This window comes from Mycteria americana, chromosome 21 (genome assembly GCF_035582795.1).
Source record: "Mycteria americana isolate JAX WOST 10 ecotype Jacksonville Zoo and Gardens chromosome 21, USCA_MyAme_1.0, whole genome shotgun sequence".
NCBI lineage: Eukaryota > Metazoa > Chordata > Aves > Ciconiiformes > Ciconiidae > Mycteria > Mycteria americana.
This window is the reverse complement of record NC_134385.1, coordinates 4297504-4312545: the sequence shown is the minus strand read 5'-3', so window position 1 is coordinate 4312545 and position 15042 is coordinate 4297504. Positions and strand designations below refer to the sequence as shown.

Genomic DNA, 15042 nt, shown 5'->3' with positions numbered 1-15042 from the left:
AGCACGGCCAGGGATCTGCGCTGGCAGTTCCAGGGGAGCAGCCTGGTCGTGGCTCCAGCACGGCACAGCTGAGGCAGGCTATAAATTCTGCAAGACTCTTACGTAAAGGCTTTTGGGAAGGGGGTGGCAGAAACCCACTGACCTCGGAGGGTGACTCTGACATTCGTTAACCCTTCGGCTCACAGAAAGCTGCTTATTGCCATCCCCAGTGCCCGTGGGGCTGGGGGAGCGGGAAAGCGGGCAGATGTCCTTCTGCCTGGCCCTGCATCCCTTTGCTCCCCGCTCCAGAGCCAGGCTCTGCGCCTGGGACCGCGTTCCCAATTGTCTTTGTGCCTCTGGAGGAAACCCCGTCAGAAGAAAGAGGAGAATTCAAAAAAGCCCCGGCATCACTCGGGCAGGGCAGACACCCTCTTTCCTCCGCTCCATCGGCCCCTCTCTGCTCTCTGTGGGATGTGGTGGTGCAGGAGCCCTCTCCGAGTGTTTTCCTACTTCACTGACTCGCTGCATCTGCTTTAAAACCCAGCCCGGAGCCATCTCTTCAATCAGGCTCCCCTTGCAAGCAGCACTTTCCTCCGGATCCCCATTACGTGCTCCAGCCTCGAGGCCGGAGGCAGCGTGCATGAAAGATGCGGCACAAATCCCCGGCGTAGCACGCGAGGAAGGTGTTTTCCCCACGTCCCAGCTTGCTCGGATTGCTTTGCTGGGCCTGAGAGGTCAGAAAGAAAGGGGCTGGGACAGCTCTGCCGGAGCCAGCGTTTCCCAGGCCAGCCATGGGCAGGGACAGAGCATCGTTCCCTGCCACCCGCCCGGGCCAGCGACTGGAGGGGAGACCTCTCCGGTTTTTGGGGTGGCCCAGGCTGCTCCAGGCTTTCCTGTGCCACGCTGGAAGGTTTTCTGGCAAAAAAGCAGGAGTTAAGGGTTAGCCTGGTACGCGATCTGCCACGGCAGCCCGCCAGCACCAGCTCTTGGTTGCTGTGTCCTTACAAGGCAGAGGTTGGGGTTTGAATGTGAACTAGCCGGGTTTTATACCCGTAAATCCCCCGTGTTTTATCCACAGAGGGATTTTGCTTCTCAGGGACGTGGGAAGGAAACACCGACTCTGTTACCTCGGGGGTGTCGGCATCCGGGGCACCCACCTGCAGGTTGGCAGCCCAGCCATCCCCTGCCCTGGAGGGTTGTGCGTTGGAAAGAGTTCACTTCCAGCCAAGCATTTCAATGTGTCCGATCTGCTTTAATATTCAAACCGGTGGCTTTAAAAATAAAAAAAAAACCAAAACGCTGCCCATTTATATTCCCCTCACAGCTGTGCTTGCAGCATGGCTGGGGTATGAATGGACACATTCCTCTTACCCACGGCTTATCTCCGCAGAGCAACCTCCGCTCTCCGACCGGCTTCGGCTTCAAAGCTTTCCACTCTCCAGGCTCGGGGCTGAAATCTGACAGTGTCAGCACAGACCCGGCTTGGAGCTCTTAGTACCTTAGAGCTGAGAGTCTTCTTCTCATCCTCCCCACCCCCAGCTCGTCCTGCCTGCGGCTCCCTCCCTCCTGGGAAGCCACTTCCAGCCAGATCCCTCCCCATCCCGCCGCACATGCATGCAGCAAACTGGAGTTACCAGCTCCAGCCTGCCACAGCATTTGCTGCTGCTTAGAAAAAAACCTCATTTACTCCATTGAAGCTTCCCTGTTCATTTAATTAATGCAAATTGAGACATGTGTTAAAACCTCCTTGTAATTACCGTAGCACTTACTGTTGTGGGGTTTTTTTTTTTTTTCCTTTTTCTTGTATTTTTAAGGAAAATACTAAGGCCTGGAATCACAACAGCTTATAAAGGTCCACGGCCCTGCAAGCTGAGCCCAGTGCATGCAGTGAGAACCGCACGAGCTCTAGTAGAGCAGTCCGGCCGTGGGCTGCGATACCAGCCCCAAAGACCAGCGCGGATGCAGGTGCAGTGCTGACCCCGCTCCTAACCCAAACCCGAGCAGCACCCTCTTGAGCAGAGTTCCTTAAGATTCCTTTGATTGGTGAGTATATGCTTGTTTTTATGTTGATTTTTCTATTGGCAAATCAAAACTTTGCTCTGGGTGACGTTCCAAAGAAAAATCGAGTTTCTTAATCTCCGAAGCAAATTGTTATCATCTAATGCGTCGGCTTCCAGGCTGCCTTGAGCTGGAAACCCCGGATGCTCGCAGTCACGAGGGATTCAGCTCAACATTGTCATCTTCCCAAGCACCAGTTCCTCCTGTGCTGGGTTACAGGGCAGGACCAGAGCTTTGCCGGGCGGGCAGACCCTTGGGATTCAGCGCAGGGCACGTGCTTGCTGGCTTCAAGGTGCAATGCTGCAGGGCTGGGCTGTAGGCGTGATGCTTGCTGAGTTCCCTGGCCTTCAAAATGCAGTGCCGTGGGCCAAGAGGGCTCCTGTTCTCTCAGCCAGCGGCATCGAGGGTGTTTTGAGGGCACAACTGTTTTTTCGACAGTTTTCACTCTGCAGTAGAAGCCCCATTTCAGGCTGGAGCAGTCTCTTGCTGACTCTAGAGATGATTCCTGAATGAACAGGGGGAAAAAAGGGCTGAGAAAGGAAACTGAGGTGCTGGAGGAGAAAAGGGGCTGCGTGAGGTCTCTCTAGTTCCAGGCTACTCCGAAAAAGCCCCTGAAACAGATTGGAGGGATCGGTTTTGGTCAATATCCAGATTTCCCCCATTTTAGGAAGGACAGGCTGAGCTCAGCCCCGTGGATGCCGGCTCCTGCTTTGCACCCGAGCGAGCGCGGTGGTGGGGGAGAGTGAGGGGACTGGGCGAGGCGGGGACCCCAAATGTCCCATCCTCCTTTTTAACCCTTTGGCTTACATCTTCACCCCGGACCGGGGTGCGGGGAGGTGCTGAGACTGTCAGCACCCCTCCCCGGGTGACATGGTGGCACTGGACCCCCCCCAGCCCATCAGCTTCGGGATGCCTTCGTCTCCTTGCATTGATAGCGGCTCTCTAACGACGTTCATCGCGCAAGGCCTGGGTTGGGGTTTTTTTTTGTGTGTTTGGTTTTTTTTTTAATTAAAATGAAGCACTTATGTTGGCAATCGCAACATCAGTGTGTCTCTCCGGGTATTGATTTTAGCGTACGGCAGCAGTTTGCTGGTTTATTGCATAAAGACAGAGATGTGTTTTTCCTCCAGAAAGGCTGGCTTTGTTTGCCTGTTCTCACAGCTGCAGTGGATGTGTCTGGTCTTTTTTCTTTTAATATATATATATTGATCTATTATGAACTCAAATTAGTGGGGGAAAAAGGGATCAAACAGCACTGAGCAAATGTTAAGTGCAGGTATTGTTTCCATGCTGGTATTGCTGAGCGATTACAGGCAGTGGGTGACGAGCCAGCGGGACAGAGCAGGAATTAACCCATTTTGATGCAGAATTGCTGGTGGAGATGAGAGGGGAACTGCTTATTCTCCTGAGAGGATCTAAAGTGCGAAAGCATAGGTCTGGACCTCCTTGACCGACTGAAGTCAAAAGGTGCCATAAAAAAACCCCCAGACTTGTTTCCTTGGCTCACAAATCCTGTGGGAAGAGGCATGTTTTATCCTGCCCATGGTATCTGACAGATCCCGGCCATACACAGCACCTATAGATATCGCCACAGAAAAATTAGCTGTGGCTGTTGCACTGGGCAGGTCAGGACCTCGTGCGTTACCTGAGCGTGGGGTTGGATGCAAGGAGGGGGGGGACGCTTCAAAATCCTGCCTTTTGATCTGAATTCAACCTTGCGCTGTCCATCTGAAGCAAGCCAGGCACTTGAGAATTGCGAGCCCACCTGCTCCCCAGGCGGCAGATCTCTGTGAAAAATAAGTAAAACCTGTTACCGTTTGGCTGCGCACCGATTTTGTCAGTGAAATAGCTTGGATAGCAAGCGGCCCGAGAGCTCTGCATCGAGCATTATTTTCAAATTTGCTCTTAGTGGGAACAGGCTCAGTCTGGGGGCTGTTACAAGCTCATGCATATTGTTTATTTGACATTGGGGAAGTCATATTCCTTTAAGAGGATTTCCATCCCTGAACTCCTCCCATCGTGACACTTCCAAGCTACATTTTGTCTTGAAAGGGTGGGAGTATTTTTAACTATATCACGCCAGGGAAGTATTAATAGCACAATAGGCTTGCTGAGCTGCTGGTAGAGCTGAATCCATATTTTAAATTCAAGGAACTAATTAGGAACTGGGGAATAATTAGTGCTATACCCAGCTTTTCTTTCCCCCCACTTCATTTTCAAAGAGCCAAAGCAATGTCTTCACTGGAATCTTCTATGGCTGTTGAATATTTTATGGCTTCCTTATGCATTGCTATTCCATGTGGTTGTCAAAATCATGCTGTCTCCTTTGCTCTATCCCAGCTGAAATGGCTGACTCTGACACTTTTGAAATCTAATTAGTGCATCTCTTGTTGGCTCACACGCAAAAAAAAACCCCATAAACCCTTTCTTCGTGCTTCTCTCCCAGCCACTCGCTATCGCTGGGTGATGCAGCTCTGTGCAGCGCAGTTATTTTTGAACCCTTGGCAGTGAGTTGTTTACGGGCTTCCTTGAATAGCAAAGCTCTTGGTGCTCCATATGGGAAATGCAAATTCGTGGACTCCGGTTGGGAGCAGAAAGGGAAAAGCAGCGAGGGTGCAGAGAAATGGGTTGAGGCTCCCGGCTCGGTTAGGAGCTATGGGAGCAAGGAGAGGGGGGAAAGCAACGCGAGGCGATCTCCAGGCCAGCTTCCGTTGCGTGTTTCTGGATGTAGTGGAGGTGGGAGCCGGCATCCACGTGGATCTGTCCTTATATGTGGCAGGTAGCTCCCAGGAGAGCACAACTGCACATTAGTGTCTTGGGGGATCTGCTGGTGCCGTGAAGAAAACAACCAGCTCTGAAATTGTACCCACTGTTGGGAGTGTCTGCGATAGCTCTCCTCGGTGTGAAGTCTCTGGTCTCTAATAATAGTTGGGCTTGTGCTGAAGCCTTTTCCTCACTCTTGCCTCTCCCCAGCCATCTGTTTTCAAGAAACTTGTGGAATTCATGTCACTGAGCTCTTATCCGTATTTATCGGAGGGGCAGAGACTGGCTCATAAAGCTAAAAGCTAGGAGAGAAGACTAGTCAGAGCTACAGAAGTAGTTTGATCACGTAAAACCTCATTTTCTTAGGAAACAAAGAATGAAAAACATGCCAGGAGATCTACCAGCAGGCTGGGAAGGGAATTCTGCTGTTCCTTTGCCCAGGGTGAATCAAAGGCAGAGATCACTCTTTAGGAGAAGACCAGATCTCGTTCAGCGTCCTGGTTGCAGCCAGGATGAAGGTGCCCACGTGTGGGTACCGCAGCCGCTGCCATTACTTTAGGGTCTGTCGCCATGTCAGTGTGTTGGAGAATTTTTTGCAAGGAGAGCAGAGTGCTTGTGGGGCCCTCGCCTTTAGTTCATTAGAAGCTTACATTATTTTTCTACTCTAGAGCCTTGTCAGCCCTCATCACGATAGTATTTGGATATCATGCAGTACAGTGCTATGACTGCATTGGAAGAGGTGAGTATGACATTTCAGGGTTATATTGCCCCAATAACAAAGCAATTAATTTATATTTTCATCTCTCTTGCTGCAGGTGCAATCGCCATCTCTGGTGAGTGCTTTTACTTGTCTCATTTTATGGAGGAATTAAGTGAGTTCGAGTGAATTTCTCAAAAAACAAACTAGCAATAGAAGCCAGGCACCCTGTCTGATTCGAAAAAATTAAATTATTTCCAACAGCACATCGGCAAGTGCAAACTTATTCCAAAGGGAACATTTTCTTAATGGTGTTTTTCAGTATAAATATAGTATCAGCCTAAACAGCTCCAGTAAACAAATATCAATTACCTTAAACATTTCTTGCCTGTGGAAGGGCTTTCATTGTGAGGTAGACACTCCCTAAAAGCCTTGTTTTATTCTTCATTTCCGTGGACTCCTCGACCGCGTTTGGATTAAAATGTATTTTTATCTGAAGATCAACGAGACCTTTGCAGCCACTAATTTTCCTTGCGAGACCTTTGTCAGGCAGCAGCACGTCAGTACAGCCAGCGTGAAGATGGGTAAGCTGCGGTGCAGAGAAAAATTTGCTGAAGGTTAATACAAAGGCTGAGAAACATGGATAGAAAGAAATGTTTTAGCCCTTCTCTCTACCTCTGAGTGCAAGTTTCTTTTAAATTACTGTCTCCTTGAGCAGGTTATTTATTAAATCAGTTAAACTGATTGACTCAGGTCAAATAGCGTATTGGATTTCTAGTTTTAAAAAGAACTTCGCTAATGCAGTGACTGTTACCCGTCTTGGGAAATACTTGCTAATATTACTTACCAAGGTGCTTTAAAACATTCTCTGGTTAACAAATAAGCTGTCAGTCCATCCACCGTGGGTGCTTAAGGGTGGCGATTTAATACTCAGAAAGCACATTTTCTTATTGGAGATTAAATATTTTTGCAAGTTAAAAGAGCTGCCGTGGGCTGAGTTGTCACCTAATTATGTCAGTCTCTTTGTGGGATATTTTGATAAGCACATCAGAGGAGACGCTTTAATCTTGATGCTAAATCTGATCACGTCACGTCCTAAATTCACACGTACAAGGAATCCTCCCGATGAGACCTTGACTTATCTGTTTCGCTGAGAGCAGAGCTCTTTGAACCCAAGCCGAGGAGCCTCGTGTTTTGTCTGTGCTGAGAACGAGCCCCCCTTGAGCAACCGGTGGGCAGCTGGGGCTGCGAGTTGCATGAGAGCAACGATTTTAAGTGGGTGCAGTTATTACCGGTTCGGGTGCATCATAGCCGCTGACCCTGAGAGTAGGTCGTATTCCTAATTTATAGAGCCTTTGTCCCTTTCTACTCTGGGAATATCTTCTGCAGGTTCTGCTGTGGTCCTTTATTTTCCTCGAGATGCATAAATTCATCTGACTGATGTTCGATTTGGACTTGAAATGGTATCTTCCTTCTCGAACCCTGTTTTGGGGCTAAATAGTGACATGTTGGAGGAAATTTCTCGTACCGGTGCTTGCTCTTTTTTGGGAAAAACTGGGATTATAGCAAAAAGCTTTTGTTGGTGATAAGGAATCCAGTAGACAAAAACTACCGCAGCCACAGGCTGCTAGGCTCGACGAAAGAAGAGTCTGTTTAGAATCGCAGTAAATGTGTCGATAAACACAAATCAAATGCAAATTAAATAAAAGCTTTTCATATACTCCATTCTCCTTGCGATCAGACAAAAATAAATGCCACATAAACAAACGAGTTTTATGAAATGTTCCAAAAATAAAACCACTCTTGCAACGAGGCCAAAAATGAGATCGTCTCCGTGCCTTTCCAGCTGCTAAGAGCTGTTATTTCTCTTTGTATCACAATAATGCTCAAAGATTTCGGTTTAAATTGAAACCAGTTGTGGCAGGTGCGGTAAAGAGGTTGCTAAAGAGTCTCAACCTAAGTGACATGGCATGGAAAATGTCAGAGCTGAGAAGAGAGCCCGAATCTGATTCCCAGCTCAGTGCCTCTCGTCAATAAACCGTGTTGCCTCTTACATAGGAGAGTTCTTATCTCAAAGAAATGTTTTTGGCTTTAAAGCCAACCTGCAAAAGAAGGTAAGTTACATTCTGGGTTTTTTTTCCCTCTCTCTTTCTTTTTTCTTGTCCCTGTGAGAAGCCCAGGAAATAAGATGGAAAGCGCTGAGAACAGACCCTGCATGACTTGTAGTTTTTATCTCAGCCTGCATCCCTTCTTCAAAAGCGGTAAATGATATTTCATCATCATCTCTCCGGGGGGTGAGGACTGACTAAAGGCAGTCACACAGGTACCAAACAAAAAGCTGCGAGCCCAGGAAGCCTTGTTTCCTCTGGGAAATCCTGAGATCATCCCAGGATAAGCTCATTGATTTTACTAAAAAGCATTAATATTAAAGCATGCAACACACTGTTGATCTACATGGATGATAATTAATAAATGATAAAGTAAAACACAGGCTGGTGGCATGGTCTCTTGGCTGCTTTGTCTTCCAGCAACATCTAATGCAATTTAATCCAAGCACTCAAGATGTTTCATTTAAAAACACGTGTGTCGTATGTGATATCTATGCACGTACCGCTGGTATTGAGCCAGGAACCCCGTGAATGTACCAGGCATGGTGCTGAAGGGCCAAGCAGCCAAACCATTTTGAATCTGAAATCCCTTCAGTCCCACTAAAAGGTTCTACCACGCTGCTGGAAAATGGCTCTTCCCATGCCCAGCGAGCCACTCCGGCAGAAACCTCTCCCAATTCTAGCAGCTCGGCGGCTGGATGTGGTTTCCATGGAAATAGACGTCAGATCAGCAAAAAACAGGGCAAGCGTTTAAAATAATCTCTGTTTTGAAAGCTTTATGCGTTTCTGTCACAATATTAACCTTCCTCAAGGTAGGATTTTTTTTTTTTTTGGTGCAAAATCCTTGGTTTTAAGAGTGTGCACAAGGGTGGGTCCCCTCAGAAAAGTCCTTTCTTTGGTATTGAGGGTACGGAGACGGCCGTGCTGGGCTTGCATCGTAGCAGAAGATTTGTGCCGTTCTCCGGCCATCTGCCTTTTGTGCGTATTGACTCTTGGTGTAACTCAAGCGACTGTAGCACGGAAACTACCACGGGAATTGTACCGAAGTCATTCGTACCGAACATGCGAAAATGCAGCCAGTTCATTTAAAGGACATTTCCGAGCGAACCACTTCTCTACGCTTGGCAATAGCGTTATCTTGGGAAGGGAACTGCTCACAATGCAGCCCCCAGGACAAGGATGGATCATCTTTACACGGCCATTATGTACATGCTGAGGAATCTGCATGAACGATGGCTTTTCTGGACGTGCTTTGACTTGCTGATGTCACCCCAAAGGAGAGGGTGGCCGTGTGGCTGTCCCCCGAAACACACTCCCGGGGGCTGTGGGGCCAACGCATTGTCAGACCCGCAGATGCTCTTTGGGGTTGGCCTGTGGTGGCTGTGACCCTGAGGTGAGCAAAGGAACATGGTGGTCATCTTGATGATGACCAAGAGCCCTGAGGTTATCGTGGCCCTGAGATAACTGACCGGCCCTGAGGTGACCATGCCCTCAGGTAGATGACCATGGCCCCGAGGTGACTGTGGCCCCAGTGGAAGTGGTGATGACCCTGAGGTGACTGTGGCCCCGAGGTGACCAAGGACCCTGAGGTAGGTGACCATGGTCCTGAGGTAGGTGACCATGGTCCTGAGGTAGGTGGCCATGGCCCTGAGGTGATCCAGGGCCCTGAGGTAGGTCACTGTGGCCCTGAGGTGATGGCCCTGAAGTAAGTGGCCATGGCCCTGAGGTGATAATGGCCCTGAGGTAAGTTGCCATGGCCTTGAGGTGACCAAAAGCCCTGAGGTAGGTGGCTGTGGCCCCGAGGTGACCAAGGTCCCTGAGGTGGCCGTGAGGTGACCGTGGCCCTGAGGTAAGCGGCCAGCCCCCAGGCAACCATCTGAGCCACAGCTCCGCTCCCACCAAATGCCCCCCGAGGGGACGGGCGACCCTGACCAAACGAGCCGCACCGGGGCCCCGCTCCTCCCCACCGCCGGGGTGGGAGACAAAGGGAGTCCCGTCGCCCTCCGGGCGCGGGCGGAGAGCGCGGCGGAGGGGGGCGCACGGCCCCGGGGCGGCCCGCGGAGGCGAGGGGCGTCGCGGCGAGGTCCCGCACCCTCCGCCCGGGCCCCGCCGGGCCGCGGGGGTCGCCGCCCCTCGCCGCCACCGCCCGCCCGTGGCGGACTACGTTTCCCGGCATGCGGCGGGCGGCGGGGAGAAAGGAGGGGGGGGCGCGCGCCCCCCGCCTCGCCCTCCCCGCCGGCCCCCCCCCGGCGGGCGGCACGTGCCGCCGCGCTCGGCCAATGGGGGCGGGGCGGGGCGGGTCACGTGCCATTGTTTGGCGCTTTTGTGCGCGGCGGGGCGGGCGGGAGCGGAGTGTGGCTGGAGCGGCGGAGCGGGCAGGTGGGTGCGCGGCGGCGGCGGCGGGGCTGGGGGCCAGCCGGGGCTGGGGCGAGCGTCCGCCCGCTCGCCTGCCTGCCCTTCGGGTGTTGAGATGGTCCGCGGAGGTCCGGCGTTCCGTCGGATGGGCGGCGGTGCCGCAGCGTGAGGGGATCTGAGGATGGGTGTCAGGGCGAAGGGGACCGCGGGGGGCTCCGCGGTCGTTTGCGAGCGCTTGGGGAGGGGGGGCCCCCCGCGCCTGCCTGCCCTTTTTGTCCCTTCTCCTCGCGGGGGTCGCGGCCCCGCCCGTCGCCCGCTTCTCGGGCGTCGCGGTGACAAAGGGAAGAGGCTGCGGGAGACAATGGGCGGCTCCAGCCCCCCCCGCCCCCCCCCAACCTCGACGGGGAAGGGGGTGTCTATTGTCCCGGGAGCGGGAGCCGCTCTGTGAGGGACGACGCTCTGTGAGGGGCGACGCCCTGCTCGCGGCAGCGGTGCCCCCTCCCCTCCCTGACAGGACCCCGCCATTGTTAGTGGGGAAGGGGCGGCGCCCGCCCGGCCGCGCCCCGACGCCGTCGAGCTCGGGGACCCGCCGTTGAGCCCCGCTTGGCGGCGGTGGGGCGAGGGGGTCCCCCTGCCATTTCCCCCCCCTCCCCGCCTTTCACCCCGGGGTAGAGGCGGTGGCCCGCACCTGCGGCGGGGGGCGGCAGGTGCCCGGATGTTACCGTTGGCCCCGCCTTCCCTCGAGCCCCCCGCGCGCGCGGGCGGGCGCGCGCGCGCTCTCTCTCTCTCTCCCCGGCGGTTTGAATTCGGTGCGGTTAGGAAAGCGCGTGCGGGAAAGGGGCGGGGCCTCCGCCCGGCCGCGCAACGGCCTCGGCGCTTATTGGTTGGTGGCGGGAGGGGGCGGGACCGCTGGGGGCCGGGTGGCTGCGCGGTCCCAGCGCCGCCCGGACGGGCGCAGCCGGAGACTGCGCAGCCACCCGGCCCCCGCTTCATCGTCAGCTTAAAACCTGGGGAAAAAAATCCTCCTTTTTGAGTTTTTTTAGAGCGCTTTATGGCTTTTTTTTTTCCCTTTTCTTACGTCCCACAAGGGGTGCTGGGCAGTGTGCGTGCTCCCTGTCTCTCGTGATGTGCAGCGTCTGGCTTCAGCTGCGCAAATAAAATCGAATTTTAAATGAGCTCGATGGGGACATTTAAGATCCTTTGGTAACGGCAGCAGCCCTGGCTGCCCTGTCCTGTTGTGTGCCGTATTTTAATTCAGAGAGCTGTATCTGCTCTGTGAATTATCCGTAGTGCTGTATGCTGCTGAATTAATGGTAAAATGGGAGTCTCTGTTTGCATATCTTAATTACGGTGGAGTAAAACAGGGACTGAAAACGCCCGGCTATACAGTTGTACATACAGATCCTGCAACGCCAATAATTGAGAACATCTCTGCTGTTCCTAGCAATGTACATCAGCCTCAGCCCCACAGACTGACTGGAATTACTGACTGCAGTAACCTACACGACTGTCTTTTGTTCAGCAGGTCTTGTTATGCTTAGCAATTTTTATTAGGAGCTAGAAGAAATGAAATTCATGTACTTGCTGCTCAAAGGCATGTCTCTTTGTTATCTAGGAATCCAACCCATCGAAGTTCTCCCAGAGTTGGCTTCTGGAGTCATATTTTCTTGGTCATGGCTACTTCTGGTATGTAGTATTATGTGTGAAATACCCTTGTGGATTTTTTTCTCTTAATTTCTCAGAAATATTTTTAAATCTAATATAGTAAAACAAACTGTCATCACCATGCTTTCCTTCCATATCTAGGCTGCTTTGGAGAAGCTGTTAAAACCGGGTGCTTGTGAAAACATACCAAAAGCCCTCTCAGATGAGGCTGCTAGCAGATGGGCTTCAGCTCATCTGCATGCCATCTGCTCTGTTAACAGAGCTGACGATCATCTAGACATCTTGGTGATCAAAACTGGTGTGCTGGTACAACCGACAGCGTGCAGGGCTGACGTGCCTGTTCAGAGGTGTTTGAAGAGAGAATGCTGGCTTACATATATCTTTGAAAACCGGTTTCATTTCTTGGCTATGTCAGGTCTTAGGCGAAGGCCTTGAACTCTTCTTCAGACTTGTCATTGGAGAAAGAATGATTTTTTTTTTTTTTTTTTTTTCATTTGAAGTACAGATAAACTTGTTTTCACGACCCTGGATATTAAAGGCTGAAATAAAATGTCAGGCGCTTGGGTAGTGTAGTATCAAGGAGGAATTGCAAACAAAATTGCCTGCCACATTTTTGAATGGTGGTGCTGCTGCTTAAAACAAAACTATCAGGTCAGATTCTAACTGTCTCCTTAAGTGAGCTTTGTGGCATTGAATTTTTGAAGGCTGTTGTTCAAGTAACCTAAGGCAGTTCCTGGGTTAAAATATTGTTTGTTTGGGTGGTTTTGGTTTTTTTCCCCCATGTTCCTAGATATTCAAGTGAAGGAACTGGAAAAGCGTGCCTCTGGGCAGGCATTTGAGCTGATACTCAGTCCCCGCTCGAAAGAAGCAGTCCCAGAATTCCCTCTTTCTCCCCCAAAAAAGAAGGATGTGTCATTGGAAGAGATTCAGAAGAAGTTGGAAGCAGCAGAAGAGAGACGCAAGGTAAGCTTGAAACAGCAGATTAAGCGAGCTCTGCTCAACTAGTCTGTGCGAGTTGTGTTGTTTTTTTTTAAATTTACTTGTTGCGTGGGACAAATGATGAGCAGTTTGTATTATGGTAAATGGAATATTAATTGAACTTTTGAAATCTCTGGGGCTCCTATGAACCTTTGTTATGGTCTGCAAGGCTGTAGCTTTGTTCCCAAAGTGATCTTGAATGGTCACTTGAAAAACCAGGAGAAAACATTTAGTTGAGAGGGGATGCTCTTTCAGGATGAAGCTGTCTTTCTTGTCTTTTAACATCATAAAAGATTAATTTTCTCCTAGAAAATGTAGTGGTGAATCTGTAATGAGAAGGTTTGCCAATACAATGTCTTACTAAATGTAAGATCTTGCTGTTGAGATGTGGCTTGGAGCCCTTGGCTGTGCAGAGGCTTACTAATTGAAGTGCAGCCTCCTGTGTGACCAGAATTGCGGTGATTCACCATCCTAAGAAGCAAGAATCTCCTAGGAAAGATCTATTGATGTTAACATAAAGATCCATGTTCTTTCCAGAAAAATCCCATTTAATAAGACTTGCAAGTAATGACAGAAACTTAACTTTCCTGGTAGTTTGTAATGGTGAAATATGGGTTATGTGGGTGGAGGAGGCACCAGGGAGCTTTGTCCTGCATCGTGAAATTACGCTGTTTTCCAGTAAAACAGCAGAAAATCTTTTCTCTCGGGAGAACTCTGATAGTTGTCTGTAGTTCACCTGTTTTATGTTCAAAGTGTGCATCCTCTGTTTTGTTAGTCTCATGAAGCAGAAGTCTTGAAGCAGCTAGCTGAGAAGCGGGAGCATGAAAAAGAGGTGCTTCAGAAAGCAATTGAAGAAAACAACAACTTCAGCAAAATGGCAGAGGAGAAGCTGACCCACAAAATGGAAGCTAACAAAGAAAACCGCGAGGCACAAATGGCTGCTAAACTGGAACGCTTGAGGGAGAAGGTGGGTGTAGAGTCCCAGTTCCCCTTTGGGAGAGGGTTTATCCGTGCTCCATACTGTGAAAACTGGCTAAATAAAGCCAAGTGAGCGGGGTGCTATGAATAGACAGACATCCTTGGAGTTCTGTGGTGGTCTAATCTTGAAAGATTATTACATCTGCGAAGGGCTTTGCAGAAATCCTCCTCTTGGGGCAGAGGGGATGGATGGAGTTAGAGCAGCATCTCACTTGCTTTTACAAAGCTTCATCCCATAGCTCCCATCAGTAACCCAGACTCACAGGTTCCTGCTGTGAGCTGGGGGGCTGGGAAGGAAGCCAGGGCTTGCTCTGCCGGCCCGGAGCCCTGCCTCTCTGTGCCTGGGCTGCTAACTGCTTCCCTGCTGTTGTCTTTCAGGACAAGCATATTGAAGAGGTTCGAAAGAACAAAGAAGGCAAAGACCCCGGTGAGGCTGAAACCGACTGACTTCATTCTGGAAACTGACTCTCTCCCCCTCCTCTAAATATCCAAAGACTGTACTGGCCAGTGGTTTTATCTTTGGTTTTGTTTTTTTTTTAAGTTTCTAGAAACTGATGTAGAACTGTAAAATTAGATCCAAACTGTACACTTTCTTTGGGGGCTAGAGGGGAGACCTTACATGTTTCACTTTTTCTAAAGTGTTGTCTTTCCAGTGTAGCTATCTTCTTGTTGCATCCTTTTCTACTCCAGTGCGCTTGCTACTGGGTTGATGGCTAGTACTGTATCAGCTCTGTAAGACGTTTGTGAAAGGAATATGTAGTATACTGTTCCATGCTGAATATGTTACACTTCAAAAATCTGACTGTCCCAGTCTGCTAAAATACTGCTGTAACTGAGTGACTAAATAAAGCTGCACAGTGCTGTTATCATGAGAATTACTTCTGAAAAATGACGTAAGAAACAAAATCTGTTGGCTGAGGTCTGCAACAGGCATCCTTACCCAGTGCTGGGGGGAAAGGTCTGTAGCAGCACTCTTCCTTACATCCACGGGCATGCTGCGTGACTGCCTGTTCCCTAGAGCACTCTCATTGTCTTAATTTTACAATTGGAGCTTTGTTTTGACACCTCAGCAGTTGTCAGCTGTTGTGTGTTTTTGTTAAAAAGAGTTCAGAACCACCTCCCTTTGGATGCTGACACTTCAACAAACAAGTCCTTGTTGCCACATGACTCTGATCTGAGCCTTTTTTTTTTCTGGTAAGGGTTTCTAGAAGATGACTTGTGCTATTGAATGGTGACTTGTGTACCGCTTCCTGCAGTGCCGGAGCATAAAAGTCAAAAACCTGTTCTGTGCTGGGATTGAAAATGCTGTTGTGGATAAGAATTATTTTTGATTTGGTGCCTGCCACAGATGTGTTGGGAGAGTACACTGTGCCGCAGGGCGAGTCTGAAGATTAACTCCTGCCTGCAACGAGATGTGTATCACCTTTTGTTTTTCTGGGACGTGAGAAATAGATAGGACTG

At 50.3% G+C, this 15042-nt stretch overlaps 1 protein-coding gene across 1 annotated transcript; it reads left to right on the top strand.

Annotated features, from left to right (window-relative positions):
- Positions 1-11425: 11425 nt before the first annotated feature.
- On the top strand, positions 11426-14450 carry STMN1 (stathmin 1). The gene is made up of 5 exons (XM_075522395.1): positions 11426-11485; positions 11576-11646; positions 12416-12588; positions 13379-13570; positions 13960-14450. Exons 2-5 carry the CDS (start codon positions 11634-11636, stop codon positions 14026-14028), a joined length of 447 nt encoding a protein of 148 aa, XP_075378510.1. The 5' UTR covers positions 11426-11485; positions 11576-11633; the 3' UTR covers positions 14029-14450.
- The last annotated feature ends 592 nt before the right edge of the window (positions 14451-15042 follow it).

Coding starts and splice junctions, on each gene's coding strand:
- STMN1 (XM_075522395.1), top strand. Junction 12,589..13,378: donor CAGCAGAAGAGAGACGCAAG/GTAAGCTTGAAA, acceptor CTGTTTTGTTAG/TCTCATGAAGCAGAAGTCTT. Junction 13,571..13,959: donor TGGAACGCTTGAGGGAGAAG/GTGGGTGTAGAG, acceptor GTTGTCTTTCAG/GACAAGCATATTGAAGAGGT.